General features: G+C 40.5%; 1 protein-coding gene across 4 annotated transcripts; it reads left to right on the forward strand.

Moving 5' to 3' along the window:
* Positions 1-3,743: 3,743 nt before the first annotated feature.
* Positions 3,744-27,007, forward strand: TCAIM (T cell activation inhibitor, mitochondrial). 4 transcript variants are annotated; one of them, XM_042888926.1, is made up of 11 exons: positions 3,744-3,812; positions 5,540-5,611; positions 12,039-12,174; positions 12,704-12,857; positions 13,754-14,000; positions 15,164-15,286; positions 17,308-17,405; positions 19,790-19,881; positions 21,620-21,852; positions 22,386-22,517; positions 25,719-27,007. In XM_042888926.1, exons 2-11 carry the CDS (start codon positions 5,583-5,585, stop codon positions 25,942-25,944), a joined length of 1,470 nt encoding a protein of 489 aa, XP_042744860.1. In that variant the 5' UTR covers positions 3,744-3,812; positions 5,540-5,582; the 3' UTR covers positions 25,945-27,007. The 4 variants fall into 4 exon arrangements, with proteins under 4 accessions (XP_042744860.1, XP_042744861.1, XP_042744859.1 ...); XM_042888927.1 differs by lacking the exon at positions 3,744-3,812 and adding an exon at positions 4,034-4,306; XM_042888925.1 differs by lacking the exon at positions 3,744-3,812 and adding an exon at positions 4,034-4,260.

Here is a 27,007-nt window from a genome sequence, read left to right on the forward strand (position 1 = left end):
AAAACTCCAGTGCAGAATGGAAACAGGCCTGAAAGGATGAGGAAATGTTCCAAAGGATAAAGTTATTTACAACAAAAATGATACAGTTTTGCCAAGTCAGCTACTATAGACAGTACCCATGTCTTTTCTTTTCCCCAGGTATAAGTTACTTTCTTAGTAGATGTAAGAACCTCTGTGTTAGAAATAAAGCAACTGCTTTATTAGATTTTTTCCCCCATGTAGGAGACAAGATGTACGCCTGTTTGAAGATGGAGAGAGAAAAATTTGGGAAAAAAATCCTATGCTGCACTTAGTATCTACATCTAGAAAAGCTGTGCTTCTGCACTGCTTTTTGAGTGAAAACATGAGAAGTGTCTTTCTTTCTCTGTGGAAATCTTTCTTCAGTTTTCACTGATTACAGTGTATATTTTTGGAACTATTACTTTTGCAGGTATGGACAGTTTCTTACGACTAAAACAGAATAATGTCGTTTGGAAGACTTGGAACAATTTTGTTTCAAAGCATTGATAGTTTTGAGGATATTTCAAAACCCACATCTTTGATGGAAGAAGCGAGAAGTTGGAAATAGAAACTTGTTGGTTTATACGATGTTTCATATTGTAGAAGAAGAGGGGAGGGAGGGTCATTTTGGAGGAGTTGTTAAGATGTTAATAAATGTTTTAATCTTTGTGTGAAATACCCAAAAATGTCTGTGAATCAGTATTGTCATTGAGATATTTAATTCCATTCATATCCCTGTAATTAATATTCATAGGTATGCCAGAGAATAAGCCAATGGCAATGTGGAAGTGAAGAGTTTAATAGCTACTACAAGGATCTGGAGTCTGATATGCTGTGTGAGGAAGTTAGGAATGTGTGAAATCAGACAGACTATGCAGTTTTTTGCCATTCGATAGCACATAATGTAGCAAATGCTCATGAATAAATTGGGCTGAAGCTCCCAGCTGTGGGTATGGCCAGCTTCCAGTTCTAACTGCAGACTGGAGCGGAGGATATAAAGGACAGACCTATGTGCTGTGCTCAGCTCACTGCTGAATACTGAGTGTGTTAGTGAGACTTTTACATGAGGAGGAACATTAAATTGAAATTTCTCTGATACTGTGATCACACATTAATTACCAAAATATTAATGCAGTATTCCTCAGCTTAGGAAAATATGCCTATGTGTAGGCAGAGCTATTGCTAGTTCACATTTTTATGCCTTCACATTCTCTGGATGTATTTTGCATCTTCGTCTGCTTTGTTGCGCATCTCAAGTCTACATTTTGCAGTCTTACCTGTTGTGCATGACTCTTCTGAAATGACCTGATCAAAGCGTGATAGTGGCACTGCTGGCCTCACAGCTTCTGTGCCATTTTGTGAAATGGGACTGGAGAAGTTGATACCACTTTTTGACTATGTTCCGGCTGAGGATCAGGACAGAAATAAGGGGGCAATGAGAAAAAGGCTCTGTCTGTAGCTACTTTATCACAGTGGTTAAAAGTTTCCTTCTGGTAGGAGTAGAGAGCCAGTCAAATACACTTTCCCATGTTAATGATATCTTTTGAAAACCACGCTTTCCACACAGAAATGTGTATATCACTTGATAGAAATCATTTGAATGTATAGAGTACTCCTTTGTTTTTATGGACCCACAGCCTTTCTGCTGACAGGCATACACGCCTGGACTCTGTTCCTGCAGAGATGTGTCATGAAGAACAGGCAAGTCAAACCCACAAAGGAGAACGAGGTATAGATAAAGCCGTAGTGCTGGTCCCACTGAATCTGGTGGCAGTGTTCATAATAAATGGTGAGACTTTGGGCTAAAAGTAGGAGTTCATCCCTGTACTCAGAAGGATGGGAGAAGGTCGTTGTCCTGGACCTGCACAATGGAGCAGGAATCTGGCAGCGTCACCTGCTGCTTATCTCTCCCAATTTATATTTTCCCTTCCTGAGTTTAAAGAAATCCCAGGTGAAACAAACAAATGAAGAGCACGCTTTTCTATTGAATCAATTAAATTTATTTTCCCATCTGCATAATTATGCAACCAATTTGCTTATATAACCAATGGCTTCAATTGGGAGGCAAAAACATGCTTCACATTATGAAAATTATGCAAATCCCCAAGGGTTGTGAGACTGTTGATTTAAAGCTTCACCAAGCTACTGATAGTTCCTAAGCCTTGTCAGTCCACTTTTTAGCCTCTTCTGCTCAGAAATGCAATGGTTTGTATGCAGATAGCTACACTCCCCAACAGTTAATCTCTCTTTGTTCTACTCTGCAGCAATAGATCTTTTTCCCCATCTTTCCCCAACAGTAAGATCCTGTTACAGTGTGCAGGTAGAGAATTTGGAGAGTCGAAAGAAGTTTGTGTAACAGTGTGCTTTTTAAAGCTTACTAGTCTTTTAATTTATGATCCACGTTGTATGAAAATAGTTACATATTTTCTGTGGGGATTTTTTTAGAGAAAAGCATTCAACACTAGAAGGAAACAATGCTTTGGAGTTTGTGTTACTCCTAAGCTAACAATCTGGAGCTTGGTTCTTACAGAAAACCATTAAACTGACGTTAGAACCATTGCTTCTACTTCCTTTTGAGAGATGCAAATACAGATCCAATCTGAGATTTCACCATGGAATGAATGACTACAAGGACATGACAACTGAAAAGGTATTTTGTTTGAACGCTTGATTTCCAGAACCATTAAGTAAATAAAAGAATCAGTAGATAAAAGGACGTGAGAATGCAGAAGGTTCATGACTCACACGTCTTTCCAGAACTGCTCCTCAGGTGGCTCTCGTTCAGGTCTCCCTGCAGGGCAGGGCAGCCACCTCTCATCTCCTGAGGACGGCTTTTTGCTGGCAGTGTTCAGGCAGTTGTGCATCACCTCTCTGGAAGCATGAGTGAGAGCAGAAGAGTAACTAAAAAAATGCAAAGGTGAAGAGTTTGTTGCAGTCAGTTGGGGACTGTAAGAGGTTAAGAAACAGGGACTAAGAGTTTCGGTTGCTAAAGCCAAACACGGGTGTTAAGAAGGTCTGTTGGTCAGATCAGTCCCACGGCTTAGGCTGACTAAAACAAGATATGTTGCAAACTGAACCACGTCCCTGGGTGCCAAATCCACACGGTTCTTGAACACTTCCAAGGGAAAGCATAACAGCTGTAGGCATGCTGCGAGGTAAAAGGCTGCATATTTGTGATGGGATGAAACGGGGGAGAAATGCAGGATTGTTACTCAGGTTTATGGGAGCGGTTGCTGCTTTTAATGGGTCAGGCATGAAACCATTGGCTCTTCTGTGTGCTTCACCTCACCGAGAATTAAGGCATTTTGTGAAAATGCTCAACACCAGTAGCAACACCATAATTCTTTCTGTAGAATTAAAAAATAGAAGGAAAAAAATGGGGGGTGGGGGGCAGAGGGGTTAGCGTGTTTACTTAAAGGTGAGGTTTTGCGCATGTAAAGTCCCGAAGGCTGTAGGTTACTGTCAGGTATGCGTTAACACCCACTGTGGCGGTACCCGCGGGCAGCCCTTCCCTCGTCGCTTTTGGGCGGGCAGGCTACGCACCGCACCCCCACAAAGCTCCCCCTCAGCCCTGGGGGAACTACGGCCGCGCCTGCGCGACCGCCCTCACGGCGCAAGAGGACGGAGGCGAGCGGTGGAACGAGGGCGCATGCGCGCACCGACCCCTCCCGCGGCGGGAATCCCCTCGCCCGCTGCCGCCGCCGCGCCCCGCCCCCAGCCGCCTCTTCCGGGACCGCGGGCGGCGCCGGGCGATGGGGGCCGAGCCCCGGCGGGCGGCGGGAGGAGGGCGGCGGAGCCGTCCGGCCGCGGCGGTGAGCGGGGCTGCGGCTCGGGACTCGGCGTCCTCTGCGCGGGAGAGGGCCGCTCGGCGGGCCCGGAGCGGCGGGGCTCGCTTCTGTCCGTCGCGTCGCCGCGTGCTCTGACGGCGCAGCGCCCGGAGGTGCCGTCTTCGTTGCGAGCGGCGTGCTGCCGCCGGGGGGCTGCGCCCCGTGCCCGTCCTGACGCGCTCGGTCGCGGCCGAACCTTCGGCCGTGCCGTCGGAGCCCCGAAAAACGCCGGCGGTCGGGTTGCCGTAGCCTCCTTTCCTCGGCGAGCACCGCTAGAATCCGCACTCCGAACGCGGTCGCCTCTTTTGTTGACGCGTGGTTCTCCGTCGTGTTGCCGCGAGAATCCGGCACGGGTAAACGGCCCGATTCACCGCCGTGCTCGCGGTATGGAAGCGGCAGCGCGGCGTCGCGTTGGCGAAGGCTTGGGCAGAAGGTCCGCAGCGCGATCGGTGACTTGTTTTCTGGGAGCTGGCGTGTAGGTGAGGTGGGTGGGGGGGAAGGTGGAACTGTGTAAGAGCGCGGAGCTTTGAGATACGGAACGATTCCTGTGCCGCTCGTAGGGCATCGCGGACAAGAAACAGCGATGCTTTGGTCTGGTTACGTAAAGTGCCGGCACCCACCAGGGAGGCTCTCGGTGTTTTTCCGCCCTCCGTCCAAATCCTCCCTGAAAGCGCAGGGAGAGAAAAGCGTTTTCTTTCCGGAAAGCTCGTCAATGCGCTCAGTTCACGGCTCGGGGCTGTTGGTAGGACGCTGGAAATGAAAGGGTCGGTGTCTGGCCCACCTGGCTGGAAATCAGGAGACGGGATTTATAAACCGGGGAGGTTTTAGCTCAGTGTGCGTTTACCTCCTGCTTGAAATATGTGGCAGTGTTGCCCTAATTATGCGTATTTGTGTCGGCAAGGCACAAACGCAAGTATAAGCTGAGCTGTTTGGCACAGCGTCACAGCAACCATCCTGCTGTATGGCAAGCAGGGATGGCATTTCTCAGACAATGGCTTGCTCCCAGGTGCATCAAAATAGCACTTTACTTTGAAAAGCATGAAGAAAAGTATTCTCAGAAGTGCCCTGAAAGCTTGGGAAGAAAACATTGCCAATAGGGATCCTAATCCCTAACGATTATTAGGTGCGTGGTTGCACTCCGATAGTTGAATGGTTTGTCTGCCGTTGGAAAATGCTCGGTTATGGATGTGTAGTCCAGAAATCACTGTTTTCTTTCAAAACTTATCAAGATGCTCCCAGGTGCTATTGTTCCCGTGGCTTTACATTGTGGTCCCAAAAAATACTTGGCATATGCATTTTAAAACACACTTATTTGGAAGGTTTTGAACTTAGAGGACTGAAAAATAACGTGGAGTTTCATTAATTAGAATGTGCTAATGCTTGCAAAGCATTATTTTTTTCCTTTCTGAATAACAGAAGAAGTAGGAAGCACGTGCAATCCTGAATCAGTAAGGATTTTACTTTCCCTGCCTGAAACATCTTTAAGTATTCCTCTTCAGATCAAATCTGGAGGAGGAATTCAGAACGTTTGTAAGACCCCCTGTTCGCAGGGAAAACAGGAAACGTTTTATGTTGAAAACTAGAGTTGTCTATTATGTATTGCTTGTCTGACTTTAAAAGTTACCGACAGGATTTAGAACATGCACTGATAAGTGATGGGCAGAGATGCTGATGTCCACTACTAAATAGGGTTCTTTTCTTTTCCCTTTAAGTGATTGGATGGATGAAAGTCTTCCGGAGCACTGAGTTGCTGAAATGTTTTGCTGTTTGAGAGTTGTGAGAAGGTAAGAAATGCTATTGACTTAATTGGTGTGTGTTCAAGCTTGCTTATGATTTGCATGTATGCAAAATTGATGGGCTGTTTCTGTTGCTGTTGTTTACTTAATGCTTATTTCATTGGCTCTTTCATCTGTGAAGCTTGAGGTTATCAGCACAGTTGAAAATCCCCAAAATCTGTGTGCTTGTTCTCAAGTGAGTAGTCAAAAAGGCTGTAGACAAAGCAAGGGCTGCAGAATTGCTTAGTTATGAGGAAATGGTATTCTTAACCTGAATATGATATCCAGTGTATTACTGAGTTACTAAAGCTCAGAGTTTAAAAATACGTGACTGTATCTGTAGTAGCGAGCTTAATTTAACAAAGTTTGTCAGTGCCAAAACAATAAGCTGAAAGTTAAATTTGGGAGAGATGTAAAGAAGAAGTGAAAAGAGAGCTGAGGGCAATTATTCAATCCATAAATTAAATCTACCCTGGAGCACGATTGCACAATGTGTGCTGGTAGAGATTGTGTTTCATATCTTTCATGGTGTGGGACGGCTGTCCTCAAAGTAGTTGTGACCTTGATTTTAACGCAAAGCCTTTCTCTGCTCTTTAAATCAAAATGAAGCTATTGGAATAATTTATTGCTGCTTCTGTAAGAAGCCATAGGCATCTCTCTTGCGTTTTCTCTCTCTACATCCATTTTAATTAATTTATTTTGTCACTTTGCTTGAAGGATGCCTCGGAGTCGTGTCTTTCACCTTCAGTGAGTGAATATACCCTTCTGTCACGCAGACTAATTTTGGCCTTTGAGCGTTTCTCTTTTAAGCGAGTTCAAAATAGACTTTTGGCTGGAATCCTGAGCCTTCCTACTAGCACGACAGTGTTGTTTAGATACAAAACAAGGAAACTGAAGTTGTCCATACTTGGCCATCTTGCTTGTATGCAGTACCAGATGGAAGTGATGAATAGTTTCCAGGTACACTGGAACTTTTTTCCTAACTACTGAAAGCAATGTGCAGCATAGCTGGAGAATGGATATGGGAAATAGCATGCAAGCAAGATGAAGAGAGAAACAAACCCCCTTCTTCCTCTTGGTAGCTGCACCTAGTAGGAAGTGGGTTTCTTACATGGCTGTTAATCAAAAGCTGCCATCACATAGATAACTCATTGGGTTTACTTGTTGTTTTTTTCCTTTGCTGGAAAGAGATTTTTTCTTTGCATCCACTTTCTGCAAAAGAAAAATATGCAGAAACGGCTGCTTTTCCCTCAGTGAGGCAATTGGTTTTGTATTTCTGGATCCAAATAGTGATGCATATGAAGTGGGCTTTTCATCCAGGGTGCTCTGCTTCCTTTCTTGCCGAGGCAGATGCAGCTTTTTCCTTTGTCACTGAGCAACTGTGGCACTTTCTTGTTAAGAGCTTTTGCACTCTATAAAAGCGGGATATTATTTTCTACTTTACTACTTCAGTTCTTCCTGATATTGTGAATAAGAAGATGATGGCTACTTGTGGTTTAACCTGGCAGACAGCTCAGCACCACGCAGCCCATGGCTTGCTCCCTTCCAGTGGGATGGGGGGGGGGAAAAGGCAAAGCTGGTAAGCTGAGATACAGGCAGTTTAATAGGAGAGAAGAGGAGGAAAAAAATTTAACAAAAGAGTATAAACAAATAATGCAGAATGCAATTGCTAACTGCCCTGCTGCCCAATGCCCAGCCAGTCCCCAGTTAGTGACAGTACCCTGGCATACTCAGCCCATTTTTGTTGTTCAGCATGGCACCACATGGTGTGGAATATCCCTGTGACCAGTTTGGGTCAGCTGTCTTGCTTCTGTTGCATCCCTCGTGCACCTTCAGGCTCCTCGCTGGCAGAGAAGCCAAAATGTCCTTGATTGCTGAGCAGCAACTAAAACATCAGTGTATTATTGGCATTATTCTCATCCTAAAGCCAAAACACAGAACCATGCCAGCAACTAGGAAGAAACCTAACTCTATTCAAACTGATAGCAGGGCAGTTTTCACCCAGCATTCCATATAATTTACATCTTGTCTTTTGATGTGTGTGTGAAGGTATCATTCCAATAGGCTGTGGGCCATCCCTTTAAAATGTACACAGAGTTCATTTAGTCTATAACTGTGGGCTCCACCTATCATGACAGTTCTTCAGGGTAAGACAGATGGTGTGTGGGGGGAAAAAACATTTCTCTGCTCAAGAGGGAGGTTAGAGTGGGTGCACAACATATACTACTCTGGGATTTTACCTGCATGACCCTGGAGAGGATATGTGGAAGTGGGATGAAAAATGTACTTTGGCCATAGAGACAGGGATGTGTGGATTGTGAAGACATGCAAACTCAGAAGGGGGTTCTTCCGAGAAAACAGCTGCTCCAGTTTTCAGGAGGCAGTTCCTCAGGCAGATTAGATGTGCTGATCTTACTAGAGTGTGAGGCCCTCGTGGTCAACAGCAGGCAGTGTTGTACCCAAGAGTTGTGCCACTGAGGAGCATAGAAATAACCAGCTGATGGGTTGGGCTGCTAGGATTGCTATGGCTTGGGTAGATCTGAACTGGCAACAGAAAGGTGAATTACTTTTAGCCCAGTGGGCCCACGGACACCTCAGACCACCAAGGAGGGGATGCAGTGTATAGGTGGGCTCGAGATGAAGGGGTAGACTTGACCATGGATACTATTGCACAGAATATGAATGTGAGTATGAAATTGTGCTTCAGTAAAGGAATCCAGGTGGATAATGCTTCTCCGGTATGGAGGACAATGGCTGAAATAGAAACCAGGGAAGGCCTGGTGTGGGTTGATTATGTCACACTCTCACAAACCTGCCAATACAAGTGCTGTGTACTTAGAATGGTGGAAGCAGCCACCGGTTGTCTGGAAACGTATCTGGTGCCCCGTGCTGCTGCCCAAAACACTGTCCTGGGTCTTGAGAGGAAAGTCCTGGGCAACGTGGCATCCTAGAAAGAGCTGTGTCAGGCAACAAGACTCATTTCTGAAATAACCTGATAGACACCAGGGTGAAAGTGCATGGCAGTGAGCGGAGAGGTCGCATCCTCTATCATGTACCAGCCTCTGGTAAGATAAAGCGATGCAGTGATCTGTTAGAAACTGGGTGCTGGTGCATTCAAACATTGGACACGTTTGCATTTAGCAAAAGCCATGTTGTTAGTCAACACTCAGGATCTGAGAGCTGAGCTAGCTCTGCCCAGTCGAAACTCTTACATGCTGTAGAAGGAGCTAAAGCCCCTGTAGCACACAGGTAAAACGTGCTGGGTAAGACAGTCTGGGTTCTTCTTGCCTTGAGCAAAGGCAAACCCATCAAGGGATCTCTTTTGCAGGAGGACCAGGATACACTTAGTGAGTGATGCACCGGATGTCCCCATCCTTCTGTGTGCCTCTGGGGGATTTGATGTTGGGTGAGAATAGCCAGCAATTTGAATTCAGTGAAGTTAATTGCTGTAGAGTGCTTTATGCCATCCCTATGGTGGTTGCTCAGTGCTTTCTAAGAATCGCCCGGATTCATGAAGAAGGGTTTCTGGTGGAACCAGAGCTGGCCTCAGCATGCAGCAGTCCAGCATCCTCCCTACTTAGCTGACGGACTGTTAGGACAGATGAAGCCCAAAGATGGGCAAAACCACACAAGATCAGTGGACGTTTTAGAGAGATGGCTTGTAGTCTATGGGAATTATACTGTGGGTATGTATCAGAAGGCATGAAGGATGATAGTACCTATTTGGGAAATATGGGAAAATGTGGGACCAGAGTATGTTGTTAATGATAGGGAGTAAGGGGTAGATACTGTCCTGTTTTCAGCTGGAATAGAATTGGTTCTCTTCATAGTGGTTAGAACGATGCGAAGTTTTGGCTCTGGGAGAAAAACAGCATTGGTAACATAGTGGTATTTTACTTGTTGCTGAGCAGTGCATTTCAGCTTCACATGCTGTCCTGCCAGCGATGGGTCTGGGGATGCAAGGAGCTGGGATTGGACACAGCTGGGACAGCTCACCTAAACTGGCCAAAGAGATGCCACTTCCATGTGGTGCTGAATAGCAAAACCAGGGCAAGTTGGCTGGGACTGGGTCACTGCTCAGAAACTGACTTAGTGTCAGCCATCAGATAGTGAACAATTGCACTGTGCACCACTTGTTCTGTATATTCTTTGTGTTTTGTTGTGTTTCTTTTTTTTCTTTCTGGTCCTTTAAGCTGTCTTTATATCAGCCCGCAGGTTTTAACTTTTGATTCTGTCCCCCATCCTGCTTGGTGGGAATCGAGTGAAAGGCTGCGTGGTGCTGAGCTGCCTGCTGGGTTAAAACACAACACACAGTAAAGAGTGTAATTATTAATAGTTTCCAAGAGATGGTTCCCAAAGTACGGAGATGATGGCAATACAGAATGCAAATACCAGATTAATCTCCCAGGCAGTAATTTTAACATAGGTCATTGTTATATAGGATCAGTGTGAGATAGTGAACAGCCCAAAAGGGAGCACAGACAGCAAGTGTTCCATAATGCAACTGTGAGAACAAGCACAACTGCTCTGAGAGTGAAAGGATCAACACTGTCACCAACAACTATTAAACTAATGTAATGTTTAATACAGTTTTGTTTCAACAATCTCTTGTCAGATCTGTTGTTACCTCAGCCTTCAAGCTCCCTATTGGGCACCCACAGTGGTTTAACCCAGCAGTGAGCTCAGCACCATGCAGCTGTTTACTCTTTCCCCCCACAGTGAGATGGGGTAGAGGATCAGAAAAAAGGGAAGACTTGTTATTGAGATAATGACAGTTAATAGGACAGAAAGGGAAAAGAAAATAATAACAGTAGAAGAATATACAAAACAAGTGATGCAGTTACTCACTGACCAATGCCCAGCGGGTCTCTGAGCAGCAGTTTCCCCAGTTGTGTAGTTCAGCACAGCACAATATGGTATGCAATAACCCCTTAGCAAGTTTGGGTTAGATGTTCTGTTTCTGTCCCCTCCAAGCTATCTGTGCACACCCCTCCCTAGCCCCTTTTTTTCAGGACAGCATGGGGAGCTGAAATATCCTATGCACAGAACTATACCAGCTACTAGGAAGGAAATGAATTCAGTCCTCGCTGATACCAGGACACTAGTCTTGGAGTCTTTCTCAGGTGCTGCCATCAAAGAGGTAGAAATTTTTGCCCGTATTAAATGATGTGATTTTATCTTCCATTTAGTCTGCACTCTGAAGAATTGTCTTTAGTCAAAACAGTTGGAAATGTCATCGATCTTCTTACATTACAAGTTTTCCTTCCCACTTTTCTACAAAACTTTTGCTGCCTTCAGCGAGCTGCTGGTTAAATATTTGCCTTCCTTTTAGAGGCAGAAACCATTAGCTTTAACTGCTTTCACATTTCTAATTGAATAGCTGGAAAGGTTGACTGAAAAAAGGTAAAGTAAGGGTCATAGCATCTACTTGACAACTCAACTGTTGTCATTTAACATTTCCCCATAGGAGAGAGACTGCTTATTGTCTGAGCAGAAACTTAGGGCTTTGGGGGTATTTTTTTAATTAACGAGAGCAATCAGAAAATAGTCTCACGTGTTTCTGTGTCCAGGATTATTATTCAGTATAGGATGCTGAGTGAATAGCAATTTGTACAGATGGTCTTGCTTACTATTATTACTATACTATCGCATAGTTTTAGTCTTCTATTACACAAGTAAGCTCTTTGCAGAACTGTTGTTTAATTTACACATAGCAAATAGATCCAATCTTAAGTATTTTCTCTGTTTCTAGAACTTTTCTTTCAGTTCTTACTTGAAGCAGTCATCTTTTTATACCACTGAAATTCCTTTTTGTCCATGTTTTCTTCTCTTTGCATGAAGATCAAAGGACAAAAAAGTGCTGTCATCTTTTACTAGATGCCTTTAAAAGGGTATTTTTGGGAAATGAGATTGAATTTGTTTCTGAATGGTCTGACCATATGGTCCTCAAATGCAGAAACCTTTTCGATTATTTCTGGGTAAACTTTAATACTCTTTGGTAGTGCTTGGAAAAAAAAATGGGAAGGCTGTGGTTTTAACTTGGGAGTTCAAAAGTATATGAGGGTTGGTTTTTAGCAGCAGCTTCAGGAATGTCTGCAAAAAGTACCACTGGAGGCAGTCTTCATCATTCTAACTACATGACTGGGAAATTACCATTTGAGCCTACTTTAGAGGAAAATGTTATTGTGCTTAAATGTCTTTAATCAGCCTTTAGCATCCACTGTGTCTGGAACCTATTAGGTTTGCTCTGTATTAATACAGGATGGTGAGTCCCAAGGGTAAAAAAAATCCAGCCCTCAGACTTCTAGTAACACTTTTAAATGATTATATTTGCAACTGAGAATGTTTACTCCATTCTGTCACATTCTAATGTAATTTATATCAGCTTGTCATGTGGTTGATTGCATCATGCATAAACATTTTATTACTTTGTTAGGTTATGTCTGGAGAAGATATTGCTACAATGCATTATCCAGTCAAGAACTTTGTCAGGAGCTGATGCCATCCATGCTCTCAAACCTTTCTACTTTGCTGTGCATCCAGATTTCTTTGGCCAGCATCCCAAAGAGAGGGTAAAGATCTTGCAGTGGGCTTTCTTTGTAAATGTGACATATGTCAAAGATGGGAGTGATCTGTTTTCTGTGCTGTCAGAGTGGAGAAAGCACTGGGGCTGAAAATAGTTGTTACAGAAGAGCAAAAGGAGGCGTTGTTTCTTTAAGGCATCTATTCTTGTTAAAAATAAACTCTTTCTTTCTAATTCACAGGTTATGTTTTCTGTTTAGTTGTGATGACAATATGAAATTCTTCCAGTCTGATTTATAATACTTACTGCTTGAAAGGCTGTATGTTACATTTGAAATCAATTGATTTTTTTTTTTTTTTTAAGCTAAGTGCCTTAAAAATGAAGTTTGTGCAGTAATGTACAAGCATGTACATCACGCAGTGAATTTGTGCAAGATAATTATTTATGCTGAAAATATGATCTGTATGACTGTTCAGTAAGAGCAGCTGGCAGATGGTAAAAACAAATTCTACGTGTGAGATTGAAGAGGCTTAGATGAGAACTGGCCACATTTGTAATTCCTTTTTTCTTTTTAACAGGCAGTAAATGAAAACTCTCTGAAGAGGTTAAATGGCTACTTGGAGAATCTACAGAAACCAGGATTTCAGTCCTTTAAGCCAACTCAGCTTACCTTTTATGTAAGAGAAAGAGAACCAAACTCTTCTAATGTTCAAGAATCCTTCAGTACTTCAGGTGCTTTTATATCATGCAGAATGTATCTTCCTGTATTAAAATTCTTTAAGAAAGGCCATTCCTTAACTGTGTGCAGTCACAGTGACTTTTCAACTATGAAATTCAACGACTTTCAAACCATGAAAATGTGTATTAGATGAGACCAGTTAAGACTATCTCAAATAGTTAAACAATTTGAACTTTAAAAGCTTTGAAAGAATGAGAATTTAAGGTTGAGGTCAAGTGACAGTATGATGAAGTGGAAAACATAGTTGTCAGTTAGTTGTTGTGCTTTTAGTACCACTTAAGTGTTTAACTGAAGAGTTTTATGTTCTGTATCTTGGTCAAGAAGCATGAGCTAATTGTGAGAGACTTCAGGAAAAGAAAACAAAATCGTACTGTACTCAAGAAAGTAGTTAGCAGTATGAGCAGTTCAGAAGCTTTTGCTTTTTACTCCAGTATTGGCTTTCTATCTGATGATACTGAACCTTAGTTTTATCCAGTGTGCAAGTGCAGTGTTCTGTTCTGAAGCTTTTCTTCATAGTCTGTGAAGAGCTGTTACACCACTGCATTTCCATAGTAAACTCTATGCAAATTGATGATGAGTACTAATAGGAATTCTGTGTTGAACTGCCACAGCTAATGCAAAAACACTTTCTCATGGGTTTTACGGCATCTATGGCTAGGTTTTCAATTTATCCAATCATTCAGCTGCTTTAAAATGTTTACGGTTTTGGGAATGTGTAATTTTAAAGGTTCAAATGCTTTCAATTTTGAAGTGAATGTTGAAAAAACAACGCAACAGTAATTTCTACCTATGTGCACCTTTGCTTTAGTTCTTGTATGAGAGAAATGTGAAAGCATTTAAAGCAGTGTCAATTAAATAATGCTAATTTTGTGAAACTTGTCTTTTGTAGGGTTTCGAGCCGTCAGTTTTACTTTGCACACACGAGATCTCCTGAGCACAGTATTGGATATTCTCAACTCCTGCAGTTTATCTACAGAGCATATTCAGAGTTTGAGTGTGAACTCTCAGCCCCATAAGGAGGCGAAAAGGACGCCAAACAGACCTATCAAATGGGATAAGACTTACTATTCATTTACTGGATTCAAGGATCCTGAGGAAGAACTTGACCAAGCCCAAAGAGTGGAAACAACTTTAATGTATGTAAGGCTTTTATTTGATTATGGTTTTTTTGTAAGATGATAATACACAAAGGAGGTAATACATGAAAATCAGGATTGGAATGTTTGAAGTTGCCAGATGTCATAGCACTGTGCTTCTAATGTGGTGTTTGGGGTACCAGCCTTAAATTAAAGCAATTATAAATGCTGAACTTGATTAAATGCATGACAATTTAGAAGTTAGTTGTTTATGAACTGTCTGTGTGTGCTGATTTTGAGAACAAACTAAGAATGCTGTCTCAAAAACCCTTTTTATAGCAGTGAGACTTAATTCAATTTGAAATAAATTTAACATTGTGACGGTAGCATCTTCAGAGCAAAAAATATCCATTATCCTACATAGCATTTCCCAAGGAAAACTGCTGTGCTTGTGCTACTGTAAAACAGTTAATCAAGAATTACCAGGTAGACAATGTTTTTTAGTGATTTTTACACATTTACAAGGAGCGACGCAGACAGTTATGTATTAACAGTCTTGTTTCAATACCTAGCCATTTGGCACTGAACCTTTTTTGTTCAGGTTTGTGTTATTTATTTTTTTTTCCCCTTGGAGTTCTGTATGAGGCTAAATTAAAGAGTAACTTTCTCCTACAAGCAGAATGGTTTATTTATTCGAAGCCTTAGAAGCGCTCTGCGAGTCGCATTGTTGCGATTACTGGAAAAAGGACGGTAAATCTTTGACCTGTGTAATCTGTGTTCATCCCAGCTCTGTAAGAGTTGTGTAACTTGGCCCTTCAGTACCACCTCCTTTATTTGATGGTCTACGAGGATCGTTTTGGGGTTTGTTTGTTTGTTTAAGATACGATTGGGAATTTCATTCATTAAAGCACTAAGTTCTGAAGCTGCTGTCCTAAATAAATAGCACTGATCTGCTGCTCGCCACTTCTCACAACTCTCAAAATCTAATTGTTGTAACACTGTCAAAGTGCTTTGTTTAATTTGATTGCCTAGTCCCCAGAACAAGAGCCATGACATTTTCTTACTATTTTAAGGGGAAGTGTTCGACTGTCTCAGCTTCTGTCTTCTACTTTAAAAAGACTTTTTTTCTTCTAACTCGAAGTCTTACTGCTAAACATTTTATTGTGGTTAGATTACTGTTTGCCTGAGAGAGAATACAGCATTCTACTTTTTTTCCTTCTTAGATCCTGGTTGGATGGTAATGAAGCGAGTGCAGTTGTAAAGCTGAAGAAGAGTTTGCCACTTAGGAAAGAACTAGAACGTTTAAAGTTTGAGCTCTCTCACCAACTCCAGCTCTCAGATATCAGGTAATAAATTACATCCATTGTATCTTCACGAAGGCAGTCAAAGCAAGTGTGTAATGTCATGCACAAGCTTTAAAGGCTTTTTTCAACAGAACAGCTGTATCTCATGTATAGTAACATTATTATACTGGGTAAGACTTCTCCAGAAGATTTCCAGTGGAACAAGTTTCCTGGTACAATGTATTCAAAAAGAGCTAGCATTTGTGACTTATGTGTAGACTCACTGTTGGGTTTTTTTTGTTCTTTTTTTGAGGGGTTATTAGCCTTCCATTATTTAGAAATGAATTCAAGTACCAGGAACCTGAAAAATAAGGATGTTAATAGAAAGTTGCTGCTTGTCATCCTCCAGTCTAATGCTGATGTTTAGAGGCCTGAAAATTGAAGAATGAGGTTGTTAGCTTCATTCCATGAGTATGTTTAGGATGGCTGAGGAGAAGATAGAATCTGTAAGCCACCTTTTTACATCCCCCTCTAGTGCTACTGAAAATATAGTATAAATATATATATACATAGTATCAAAATAGTATTGCTAGGCAACAGTAGGCAGTTATTAGGATGACATATAACGGACTGAATTGCATTTTAAGTGCTATGGTGCAGTGCCAATTGCTCCATCCCAAAGAGTGTTTTTTTCCAGTCACGGATTTCTCTAGATGAGGTGTAATGGTCTGATCAAAGCCAGCAGCTGAGTACGCAAGGCAGCCCCTCACTCATATACCACCAGTGTGATTGGAGGAAGACAATAGGAGGAGCAAAAGTGAGATCCTGTGGATCAGTATAAAAGTTTTAACAAGTGAAATGAAGCAAAGCTGTGTGCAAGCAAACCAAAATAAGGAATTAATTCCTTGAGACTTCCACTAATTCCTAATGGTTCTTTGAGATGACAGACACTGTAACTACTGATGTCACTGTCTTCTCCTCCTTTTCCTGAGCTTTTATTACTGAGCACAACATCGTATGGTCTTGGAACATCCCTTTGGTCAATTAGGATCAGCTCTGTCCTCTCCAAAAATCCTGCCCGTCCTCAGCATACTTGCTGATGGGGGCAGAGTAGAAAAAAGAGGGAGAACCTCAGTGCTGTGTCAGCATTATGCAGTAACAGCCAAAACATCAGTGTGCTGTCAACAGCTTAAAAAAAGAAAAAGAAAAAAACACAGGACTGCTGTGAAGAAAATTAAGTCAATTCCAGCCAAACCCACTACAACATGGGAATACCAGTTTCCCACTTTTCAACAGTTGGAGGTTTGGCAGAAGAACATTTTGTGTATATATATACTATATATATATATATTTGTATATATATATATATATATACACACACTGGGGCAACTATGATCTAAGCTCTTTCTGAAATGTAATTAATAGCTTTGCTGTGTCTGTGATTGAAGAGATGTCAAAATTACATTTATTAAAGTTACCACTGTAAAACCTGGCTACTGTTTGGTTTAACAAAGGTATTATTATAGAAACAAAGATTTTTCTACTGTAAAATATGATAAAAAAGCAGCTTACCACTAAGAATCATAGGTTTTTGAGCTAGGACAGAAAAAAAAAAAAAAAAGAACAACTTCCAAATACAAAGTATTTGCTCCTCTAGACAAACATTACACAATGTGCAAACAGGAGCTGCATGCCACGTGACTGAATCAAATACTGGGTTGTGTATTGCTATTTACTTACTAACTCCCCTCTTATTGAGCAAGAGATTCAATTTTCAAACTCTGTTATGTCCACCAGCTTTTATATTTGCTTCTCTTAGAGAGGTTTACTCTGCTTTTTTATCCCGTGTTGTTATTGGTGCTTACTTCAAGAGAGATTGTTCAATAGCATTTAGGCTTTTATCTCTTCAAATAGCATAGGATATGGACAGCTTTTCAGTAGGTCTTTGCTTTTATAGGTGTTAGAGAAATGTTGCTTTTTCGATCTATAAACCTCTTGTCTGTATCTTAAATCACTTATTGCTTTGTTTTCTTTGGTTTTTATAATGTTGAGAATGAAATGCTCTCAATTGGACTTTTGTTTAGGTGGCAGAGAAGCTGGGGTATTGCTCATCGCTGTAGCCAGCTGCACAGTCTAGGTCGCTTAGTCCAACAGAGACCTGAAGTATTAAAGAATGTCAAAGGTATGTTTCCATTACTTGTTTCATACATCCTAATATAGTATTGATTCAGAGGTTAACTCGAGTCTTCTGTGGCAGAGGAACTCTGTTGGTTTTCACGAGTGCTTTTGATAGCTGCAGGAAAACTTGTCAGGCTTACTGAAAAGCAGGTCAGAATTTACATTGTCTACTGGCTGTTTTGTTTTTTTTTCAAGTGACCAAGTATCCTTCCATGACATTCACTACACTCAGCTTTTATTTTGCTACTCAGTAAATGCAGGCTGAGCAAGGTGAAGTCAGTAGTCTAAGCAGTAAAAACAAAAAAAGGGTGCACTGGTTAACAACAGTTTGTTACCCCTGGTAGATGCAAGACAAAAATGCTAGTAAATCTTTGAAGAATTAGTATAAGGAACGCTTACTAGGAGCCCTTTAAAATTGTATTATCTTCTCTTATCATGTGTGTTCCATAAAATGCTTACACTGAAGTCTTTTCTCAGGAAAAACTAGAATGTTCCTTAAACCTGACATACTGAAACAGCTGTTTGACCCTTGGCAGTAGCTCTTTGCTGTAACTGTAACATTTTATGACTGTCCTCAGATACTCAGTTTTGAGTGGCTTTCATCTGGGGGTTCACTTAATCCTTTCTGAAAAGGTGAAGTGGGTAGGACAATAAATAAATAATAGATTTAAACAGTATCAGATTTCAAATTAGCTTTTTTTAATTACACGTGCTGAGGATGTAAAGTACTGGAGAGGTCCTGGGAGCCTGTTGTAGTCTCAATTTTTTTAAAGATCTTTAGTAATAACTTAATATACTTAATGACTATTTACAAGGGTGTGTAGTGATAGGACAAGGGGGAATGGTTTTAAACTGAGACAAGGGGAGGTTTAGGTTAAATATTAGGAGGAAGTTTTTCACACAGAGGGTGGTGAGGCACTGGAACATGTTGCCCAAGGAGGCTGTGGATGCCCCATCCCTGCAGGCATTCAAGGCCAGGCTGGATGTGGCTCTGGGCAGCCTGGTCTGCTGGTTGGAGACCTGCACGTAGCACGGGGGTTGAAAGAAGATGAGCATTGTGGTCACTTTCAACCCAGGCCTTTCTATGACTTTATGATTCTGTGATTAATAAATACTCGTCAGTAACCATACAGATGCAGCTGATCTTGCCTTGGAGTAGGATGATGCACTCCATTTCTTGTAGTCAGCATTGCTCTTTCATAAGGATTTTGAATACACAGTTGCTGAGAGCAGGCTCAAATGTCAGTATGCTTAGGTAGAGAGATGGGTTCAACAGAAGCTTTGTTTTTCCCATAAATACTTTTTTAACATAAATATCTGCCTTTGGCATCTAAACATTTGAAGAATAACTGATCTCACATTTGGAAGCCATTATATTCAATTTTTCGTCTATTTTTTTTCAATCCTAGAAATTCCTAATTAATTATTTCGGTCTCAGCTTTACAGTTCTTGGACAGCATAACGCCAAAAGTGGAATTACAACCTTTCTTACAGTTGTTCATTATGATTTTTTTATGAAGGCTATACCTACTCTTATGATCTCAAGAATCCTAGCTTGACTGGCACACAGCGTTTTATTTAGGGATTTTAGACAGTTACAGGCATTTAATGTTCATGCTGCGTAGCTTGCCAATTGTCATCTGTTTGTTTTATGGTAATAAAGTGTCTTTATTTATGTTTTGTTTTTTACACTCTGATTTTGGTGCTTGTTACAGTTCAAATATTCTTATTAACCCTTGTCTTGTAAATGAATACCTTATACTGAAGACTTCTTTTGGAAGCTTATTTTGACAAATAGTTGTGCTGTTACCCTGAAGAATTCCTAAGAATTTTTGTACTAAAAAAAAAAAACCAGACACATTTACTCTGAGCCTTTTATGTTATTTTTATCTTTAAGCAAAAAATGAATAGGAAGACATTTCTGATGGCTTGCATGCTGTGGAGAACCTTGTGGAAGCAGTGTTGAGTGGTTATGCTAATAGTTCTTCTACCTTTACTGTATTCCTGTGTATCTTAAGTGTCCAGCACACATTTCCTTGGGTGTATGTTATTTGTTACAGATTATTTGAAGGAGCTGTTTGCTGTTATGTTCTTTATTAACAGATAGTCTTTGTAAGAAAAAAATCCAGTTAACTAAAAATCTACTGGATCTATCTGCTTAAACAGGGAGAAAACAAAAGTTAGTTAAGGTTCGTATGGAAAACTGTTGAACCAGAGTCTTCAAGAATCACTTTTTTGGATTTTGAGAACAAGGAAAGCAGCTATTCATCTTGTACGTGCTAATAAAATGTGTTGCTTGTGACACATTAGCAGGGTGCCTAAATCTTCCATGACTGTGTGAATGATTACAGTAATGAGAGTTGGTAAGGAGCTTTCTTCTCTCTTTAGGACGCACGGTGGTTTTCACAGAGCGCTCAGGTATGAGTGCAGCAGGCCACATAATGCTGGGGACCATGGATGTTCACCATCACTGGACCAAAGTAAGGTGTCTGTTTTCTGTTGTTATGACATCCTTCTTTAAACTATAATCAAAATTTTGTTGCTGATTACTGATGAGTAATTTAAAGGAACAAACATGGCTGCTGTGCTTAGCGTAACCTTGTACGTTTAATCTTATCTTACAGCAATCAGTGTCAAATCTTTACTGCTGCTTCTACTACAAACCAGTCTCATCTCTGATTAGATAGCAATAAGAAATCACAGAAATAAGAAGTTATGCATTTGTTTGTCTCTAAGCAATAAGTGCAGTAAGCACTGGCAGAATATTTCTTCATCTATAAAGAGCTCGTTCCCACAAAGAATTTAGGAATTCTGTTCTGATTGTTGATGTAAATGAGACTTAAATGGAGTTGTGAAGGGATCTATTCAGTCAATGGCTGCTAACCAACCATCTCTTCACTTTGTCCTTTCAGGCAGATCATAGAATGCTGCAGAAATTTATCTGTAGTGAATATGCAGATTCTGCTGTTGTCTGTATAAAGTTCAGATTCAGCAAACTTTCTGGCATCCTATGTAATAAAGCATTGTATGCAAAGTCACTTTAAGGACTTTTTCCTGAATCTTGATAATTAAAATGCTGGCAGTAGTTCATCAAAAGTATTTCCATGTAAAGCAGATAATTAGAGGAATTTCTGTTGGAAGTTTCACCCAACTAGAGTATAAGAATATTTTATTTCTGAGTTCCAGTCAGTTATAATGTGAAAACTGAGCACTCAAAGTTTTCTCTGGTGGCAATTTGGATTTTTGCCTGTACCTTTCACTGAGGGAGACGATAAACCATGTTTTGTTAATATGGAATGATTTATGTACTTAATGAAGTGAGAAACTGGAGTTGAATGCAAAGCTTTCTACTCTGAGATTTGCATTGATAGTCATTGGAATACAAGTATTTTGCTAATACTGGGGAAAGAAAGCCAGTCCGTTCCTTAATGAGATAAATGCTTCCTCTTTCTAACTTGCCAAAAGCTGCTAGGATTCTACTACTCTCTTGTATCTGTAAAGAGGTTATTCTGAGATCACTTGATTGTCCCAGCAGAAGTATTTTTTTGAATGAAAAACTGTGTTCTGCTAATAGCTGGGTCAGTGGTACGTAGTGACTACGACAGAGTTTCTTCTTACAGCCTTCTTGCTGTCACCAACCTTCTACGTCATGACTCACAAGTCTGATCACATCTTAGTCTTTCTGGTAGAGGTTTGTAAACTAGATGTCTGGTTCTTTCCTTCCCTCCAGACTTCAGATAAACTACATTATTAGCCAAGTCCTTGGAAAGAGCTACTCCCAGTGACACAGGATCTCTGCTTTTTGGGGAATTGATACATTAGGATGGCAAAGGAACTCTTGATGGCAACATATAATAGATGCGCATTTTATGCAGGCCTTGGTTTATAACTTGCTTTAGGTCTGGGACTGTTAATTCTGTGTATATAGAGATAGAGGACATCCATCCATCTTGTCAAGTTGTATTGGTGTATTTATAGCATAAATATTGGAAACACCTATGAACTTTTTCCGTTATATCTCGCCCCAAAATGCATACATTCAGTATTTCTTTTTTTTTTCCACGTATTCCTTGATTGCTGTTTCCATTGCTGTTTGTTTGTTTGTTGTTGGGTTTTTTTGCACTGTACAGATTCTCTTGTTTATTTTTTTCATTTCTTAAAATTAAGTTGTATGCCTGGTAACATAAAAAGTATTTGTGTATGTATGTGTCCACACAGATTTTTGAGAGATTGCCAAATTATTATAAACTTCAGGAGAGGCTGCTGTTCTTGGAAGATCGGATAAGCCAACTTCTGGGAGGCATACAAGTAATGTATGTAGAAGAGCTGCAACCTCTCTTGACTTTGGAAGAGTACTATGACACTCTGGATTCTTTCTATAACAAACTACTTGACAGTCGACTGCCTTTTCATCCACAGAGTCTGAGAGGCTTGCAAATGATTCTAGAAAGGTGAGTATTTGCAGGAAAGAATTATTTCATCTGGAACTTGTACTTTTTTCTTGTGATTACACTGGTTATTGCTTTCACTAAAAAGAAAACTAATAATAATTTCAGATTTTTGGTGTGTCAGTCTTATTTCTAAAGGTGTGTTGTGCCTTTACATGGGTTAGGGAAAGAGGCTGAAGGAAATTATGCATATTTTATTCAAGTTGGAGTCAAGGTTGGAGGTTTTATCTTATGTTGTGCTGGGTTAAATCAAAGGTTTTGTGCTGTCAGAACAACGTTTATTTGTATATATAACGATGTTGAGTATGTATACTTAATATAGTTGACTGTGTTGCTTATGAAATGTAATTGAAAGACTTATGTGTGATGTTTATGTATTCTTATGAACCAAACTTGATTAATTTTTTACCTACTATTCTGATTATCCATTGATAATCTTACTCTTATGCTCAGGATCAATTTTGTAAGTAATTCACGCAAATGGTTACATGGGGGAAAGAAACCTTGTTTTTCATTTCCATCGTGTTTCATTACAGTGATAGATACACACCAAGCTTACATGAATTTGGACACTTTACCATCCCTACAGTCTGTGATCCAGCAACCCTTCGATGGTTTATTATTGCCAAAGCACAGGAAGCAAGAGAGAATCTGAAAAGAAGGGAAGAGTAAGTGTTCATAGCTCGATACTTTTTGTTCATGAAAATCTTTGCACACCATATCTCTCACTTGTAGCAGTGCCAGACCTTTGAGGATAGCATTTTTGCTCTCGTGGTGGAAAAGCAACTTGTTTGTAAGGCAAAACTACCTATCAGCTTTACTGAGCTGAATTGAAGTATTGAATGGAAACGAATAGGAAATGACTGAGGAAGTGATTGTCCTTCATACTGTAGAAATAGTTTCCTTCAGAAATAGAGGATTTTTGCCTATGTGTTTTTTGTTGTTGTTGTTTTTTGTTGCTCTTGTTTTACTAAAGAAGAGGCTTTCCCCTTCTTCCCCTTCTTTTCTGCCCTTTCCTTCCTTCCCCACTGGAAGAATCCTTGATATTGAATAAGAAAATCAACAAACTTCTGTTACTTATTTCTATAGCGACAAGAAAACGGTAAAAACAGCTGAGTCTGACTAGAGAATTACTATTTCTAGTTGTTATTCAATTGAGAAAAAGATCAGTTAGTGCATAGTGAGGGGAATAGAAAAACTAGGGGTAGCATGATGGAAAAAATACCTCCCTGGTACTTTCTCACAGATGCTGATGAGAAGAGAGGATGGCTGTAGTGAGTCACAGAACCAGCACTTATTGTATGTCACAAAATTAATGATATCCAGCACAGCTGTACTTTTGTTGCTGACCTTATATGTTGAATGTACCTTTGAGGATTAAGAGCACTAAGTGGAGATTTTATTTTGAAGAAAGCACTGATATGTAACTGGGTGGCACTGTCCCTTCCCATGTTGTTAGTGCAAGTTTATTTTTCTGCTTGAGAAATCCTGTAATGAACTGTTGAAACATCACGCTTTGTCACGAGCTTATCTATGATGTGTAGACCCAGCATGTTCTCTGAAGGTTGTTTTAAGAATGAGCCTTACTGAAGGCTTTATGGTTCTAGCTCAGTTAAGATCCAGTGCCTTGGGAAGATTCATTTGGGATATGGACTTTGGTAGAGCGTGGAGGCTTACTGGAATTTTTCCATAAGCCAGGCACAGCTCTGAAGGTTGGTTATTTTAGCCATGTGAATGATAACTGATGAATAGTGCTCTATCCAGCTACCCATATTTGACAGATGGAAATGTACGTCTGTGGAGGTTGAGAGGGTGTTGTAGCAAATGCATGCACTTGCACCTGGTACTGCATTCTCCTTAAGCCCTTGTTCTACTCCTCATAATCAAGACTACCCAGGAAAAATGACATCTTTAGGTTAGCAGTGAAAGAAATGTGGGGCTCCCCTCAGAGTATAAGCAGCTGCGTTGTAACAATGTAAGAGGCAAAGCTAAGTATCTCAGTTCTTCTGTCTGTTGGATGATTGCAGGTTTGTGTAAAATAATTGAGAACAGCTATACTTGGTCATATCGAGAGTCTGCTGGTGCCCTGTCATCTTTTAGCTTCTGGAAAGGCTGTATGAATGGGGCAAAATTATGGTGTTCTTTTTACTCTGTACTCCTCTCCAGTTTCCAACAGTCTGTAATTGAATAAATACTTGGAGCTGGAAGCACTATCTCATGTTAAGAGCATTCACTAGATCGTTTCTCCCCTCTTAATTATCTAATTATTTTTTTGAGCCAGCTTATCTTTTGTGGCTCCAGTGTATCCTGTGGCAGCAAACTGTGCAGTTGGATTATGTTTGCCGTGCATGTTAAGGAGGAATGAGGTATCCTTTGTTTTATAAACCTGCAGCCTGATTATTTCTTTTGGCACTCTTGTTCTTCTTCCATAGGTAACATGAAACAGTTATTCTGTATTTATCACCTTTTCTTTTTGGTGTATGTGTGGATATGTGATATTTCTCTGTTGTTAACATATTGCTGAGTCTGAAAATTCCCTTTCCATTTAATCCTTCCTTGAACAGAATTCATTCTGTACTTCTCAACATTCTCCTTAGCCTCCTTTGTTGTTGTTAAAGGGAATCTGAGAGAAAGGAAAGTAGCTGGGCTTCTGTATTGTTTGATAAGCTGGAGAATTTGGATACTACTCTTCTACAAAATTGTGTTACCTATATGAATAATATGTCAGTTGTAACACAGGATTTAATATGAATTTACTTCACTTTTGTGTAGTGTCTGTTTTTATATTGTGTTTTATTGACATCTAAGCATCTTTGAGGAAGCAACTAAAAATAAGCCTGCGTTTCTCACTGTGTGCAGCTAATTTGATATCCTTAAGGGAGCTTGAGGCTTCACTGAAGGGGAGATCTTGGCTCACAGGTGTCAGAGAATGTGCAGTGCTGTGCAAATGCAAGCAGCTCCTGCACTCACCTCAGCTGAAGAGTTGAGCCCCTTCAGCAGACATTCAGCGCAGGTCTCAGTAGCTGTGACCATACTTAGTTTTGGGCTCCTCTCACAGTAGTGCTCATTAGATAAGAGGTAGCACCAGCTCTGGAATCTGGTGGTACAGTCATCCCACCTCTGATGCTGCAGATGCTGTCAGACCAAGCTGAATCCAAGCTGACCTAACAGCAGCACTATGCTCCAGTCCTTCTGCATTTTGAGGACTGGTCCAGTCCAGAGCCAGCAGGAGATGTGGGAGTCTGTAAACTCAGTGTGTAGCAGTGTTCTGATCACCAGCTGACTCTAGAAGATGTGTAGCTGTGTTAATGTGGCACAGTGCCTGAGCTACAGTCTTTCTGAACCTTCACTGTATTCAGATCATACGATCCACAGTTTCAGACACTCTTGATTCTGCAGATTAACTTCTTTCTGAGTAGCCTGAATTTGTCTAGGGTGAATTTAAAAAAGAGCAAACATCTGTAAGCTGTTGTTTCACTACCCTGTATGCTTCCTGCAATTAGTAAGTTAGTAATACATGTAAGATGATTGTATCTGTCATCCATTGTTTTTTTTTAAGACATGCAGAGATCATTGGTCTTGGTTGAGAAGGCAGGGTAGTTACTAATACGATTTTACTCTTGAAGCTTGTACTTTCATGGTTATTAACTTCTATCTCATATTAAAAATGGAGCCTCTGTGGGTTCTTCTTCTTGGTATTTCTCTGACTACCTGGTTGGTTTAAAAAAAAAAAAAAGGTTTTGAAGGCTTTGAAGTGTGTGGGCACGCTGCTGTGCAGTCCTGGGAGCACGTGTAGTCCAGCTTTTTTCTTAAGTTTAATACTTGCAGAAGTTCTAATTTCATCTGTGTACGCCATCTCTATTTGCTAGGATGATGATTACAGAAAAAGAGCTGATGGATACTTCTGCTGAGAAGTTTTCTTTGGAGCGGCTGTACAAGGAGCCCAGCGTCACCAGCGCACAGATGATAGATTGTTGTAAGCGACTGCTGGAAGAATCACTGCCATACCTACAAGGCATGCACCTTTGCATTTCACATTTCTACTCCGTGCTGCAGGATGGAGACCTGTGTATACCTTGGAACTGGAAAAGCTGAGGACATATCTGATAATCAGATGAATTGTTTATTTTCTGTAAGAGGCTATAAATATGGGTGTTTTTAAGAGTAAATTATTTAAATCTGTATTTTGATATCCTCAAATTTTCTTCTAACTGCTGCTCGGAAGGGATTGGACAATTTGCACAATGCACAGTATTACCAGCTGTAGGTAAGAGATCTGTACATTCTCTGTACTGCTGTAGGAGTCCTGGTGTACGGTAGCAGTGCGAAACTGCGTTTTTATAGTTACCAATGAGAAGTTGTTACATTGCAAGACTGCAGAAATATGCACGTGTATTATTTTTAATATACATAAGTATTGCTAGATAGATGTCCTTAAACATGGGGAATACTACTCAAACAAGACACTACATATTGTCATAAAGGATTTTTTTCAATGCAGGAACTGAATACATAAGTTATCTGGTGGCAGTATTGGCATTCTATATTGCTACCTCTTAATAAATTTAAATTTAGAAAAAAAAAATCAGAGTATGACTGCTTTGCAGAAGAAAACAGTACTTAAGTTTTGTCTCTGCAGTACAGTTTCATGTGCTGCTCCAATATTGTTGCCTTAGAATTTCAACATATGCCAGTTGTGCTGTCTGCGTTTATTGTAAAGGAGCTGTCATTCAGTTGTTTTCCAGCATTTGCTTCATAATACAGACCATCCTCTCAAGAGGCACTCCTAACAGATTGCAAATCCCATTCACAGCACTTACTGCCTGAGTAGTTTAATGGATCATCTAAGGAAAAGTAGCACTGGTCTGAGTGGGATTGTCTGCAAGAGTAAGTACTTCTCAGTGAGAGCAAGGAGCTTGCAGTAAGGCTCTGTAGAGCAAATGTGTATCTTTACTGGTACTTTATTCTTTGAATAAAATTCAAAGTGTGAATTTGTCAACACTTTTTCATTGTAATACATGCTAAGATGTATTTTGTATGTGAGCTACTACTTTGAAAAATATCCTTTGAGAAGAACTAACAGCTTAACGGTTCTGGACTTTAATTCACCTATAACAACTGGTAAAAGAAAAAATAAAAAAGATTTGTCTGATATTGA

This window comes from Lagopus leucura, unplaced genomic scaffold (genome assembly GCF_019238085.1).
Source record: "Lagopus leucura isolate 7727_CA_CO unplaced genomic scaffold, USGS_WTPT01 Super-Scaffold_100157, whole genome shotgun sequence".
Taxonomy (NCBI): Eukaryota; Metazoa; Chordata; class Aves; order Galliformes; family Phasianidae; genus Lagopus; species Lagopus leucura.

Coding starts and splice junctions, on each gene's coding strand:
- TCAIM (XM_042888926.1), top strand. CDS start 5,583: ATGTTTTGCTGTTTGAGAGTTGTGAGAAG. Junction 5,612..12,038: donor TGTTTGAGAGTTGTGAGAAG/GTAAGAAATGCT, acceptor TTACTTTGTTAG/GTTATGTCTGGAGAAGATAT. Junction 15,287..17,307: donor CTCCAGCTCTCAGATATCAG/GTAATAAATTAC, acceptor ACTTTTGTTTAG/GTGGCAGAGAAGCTGGGGTA.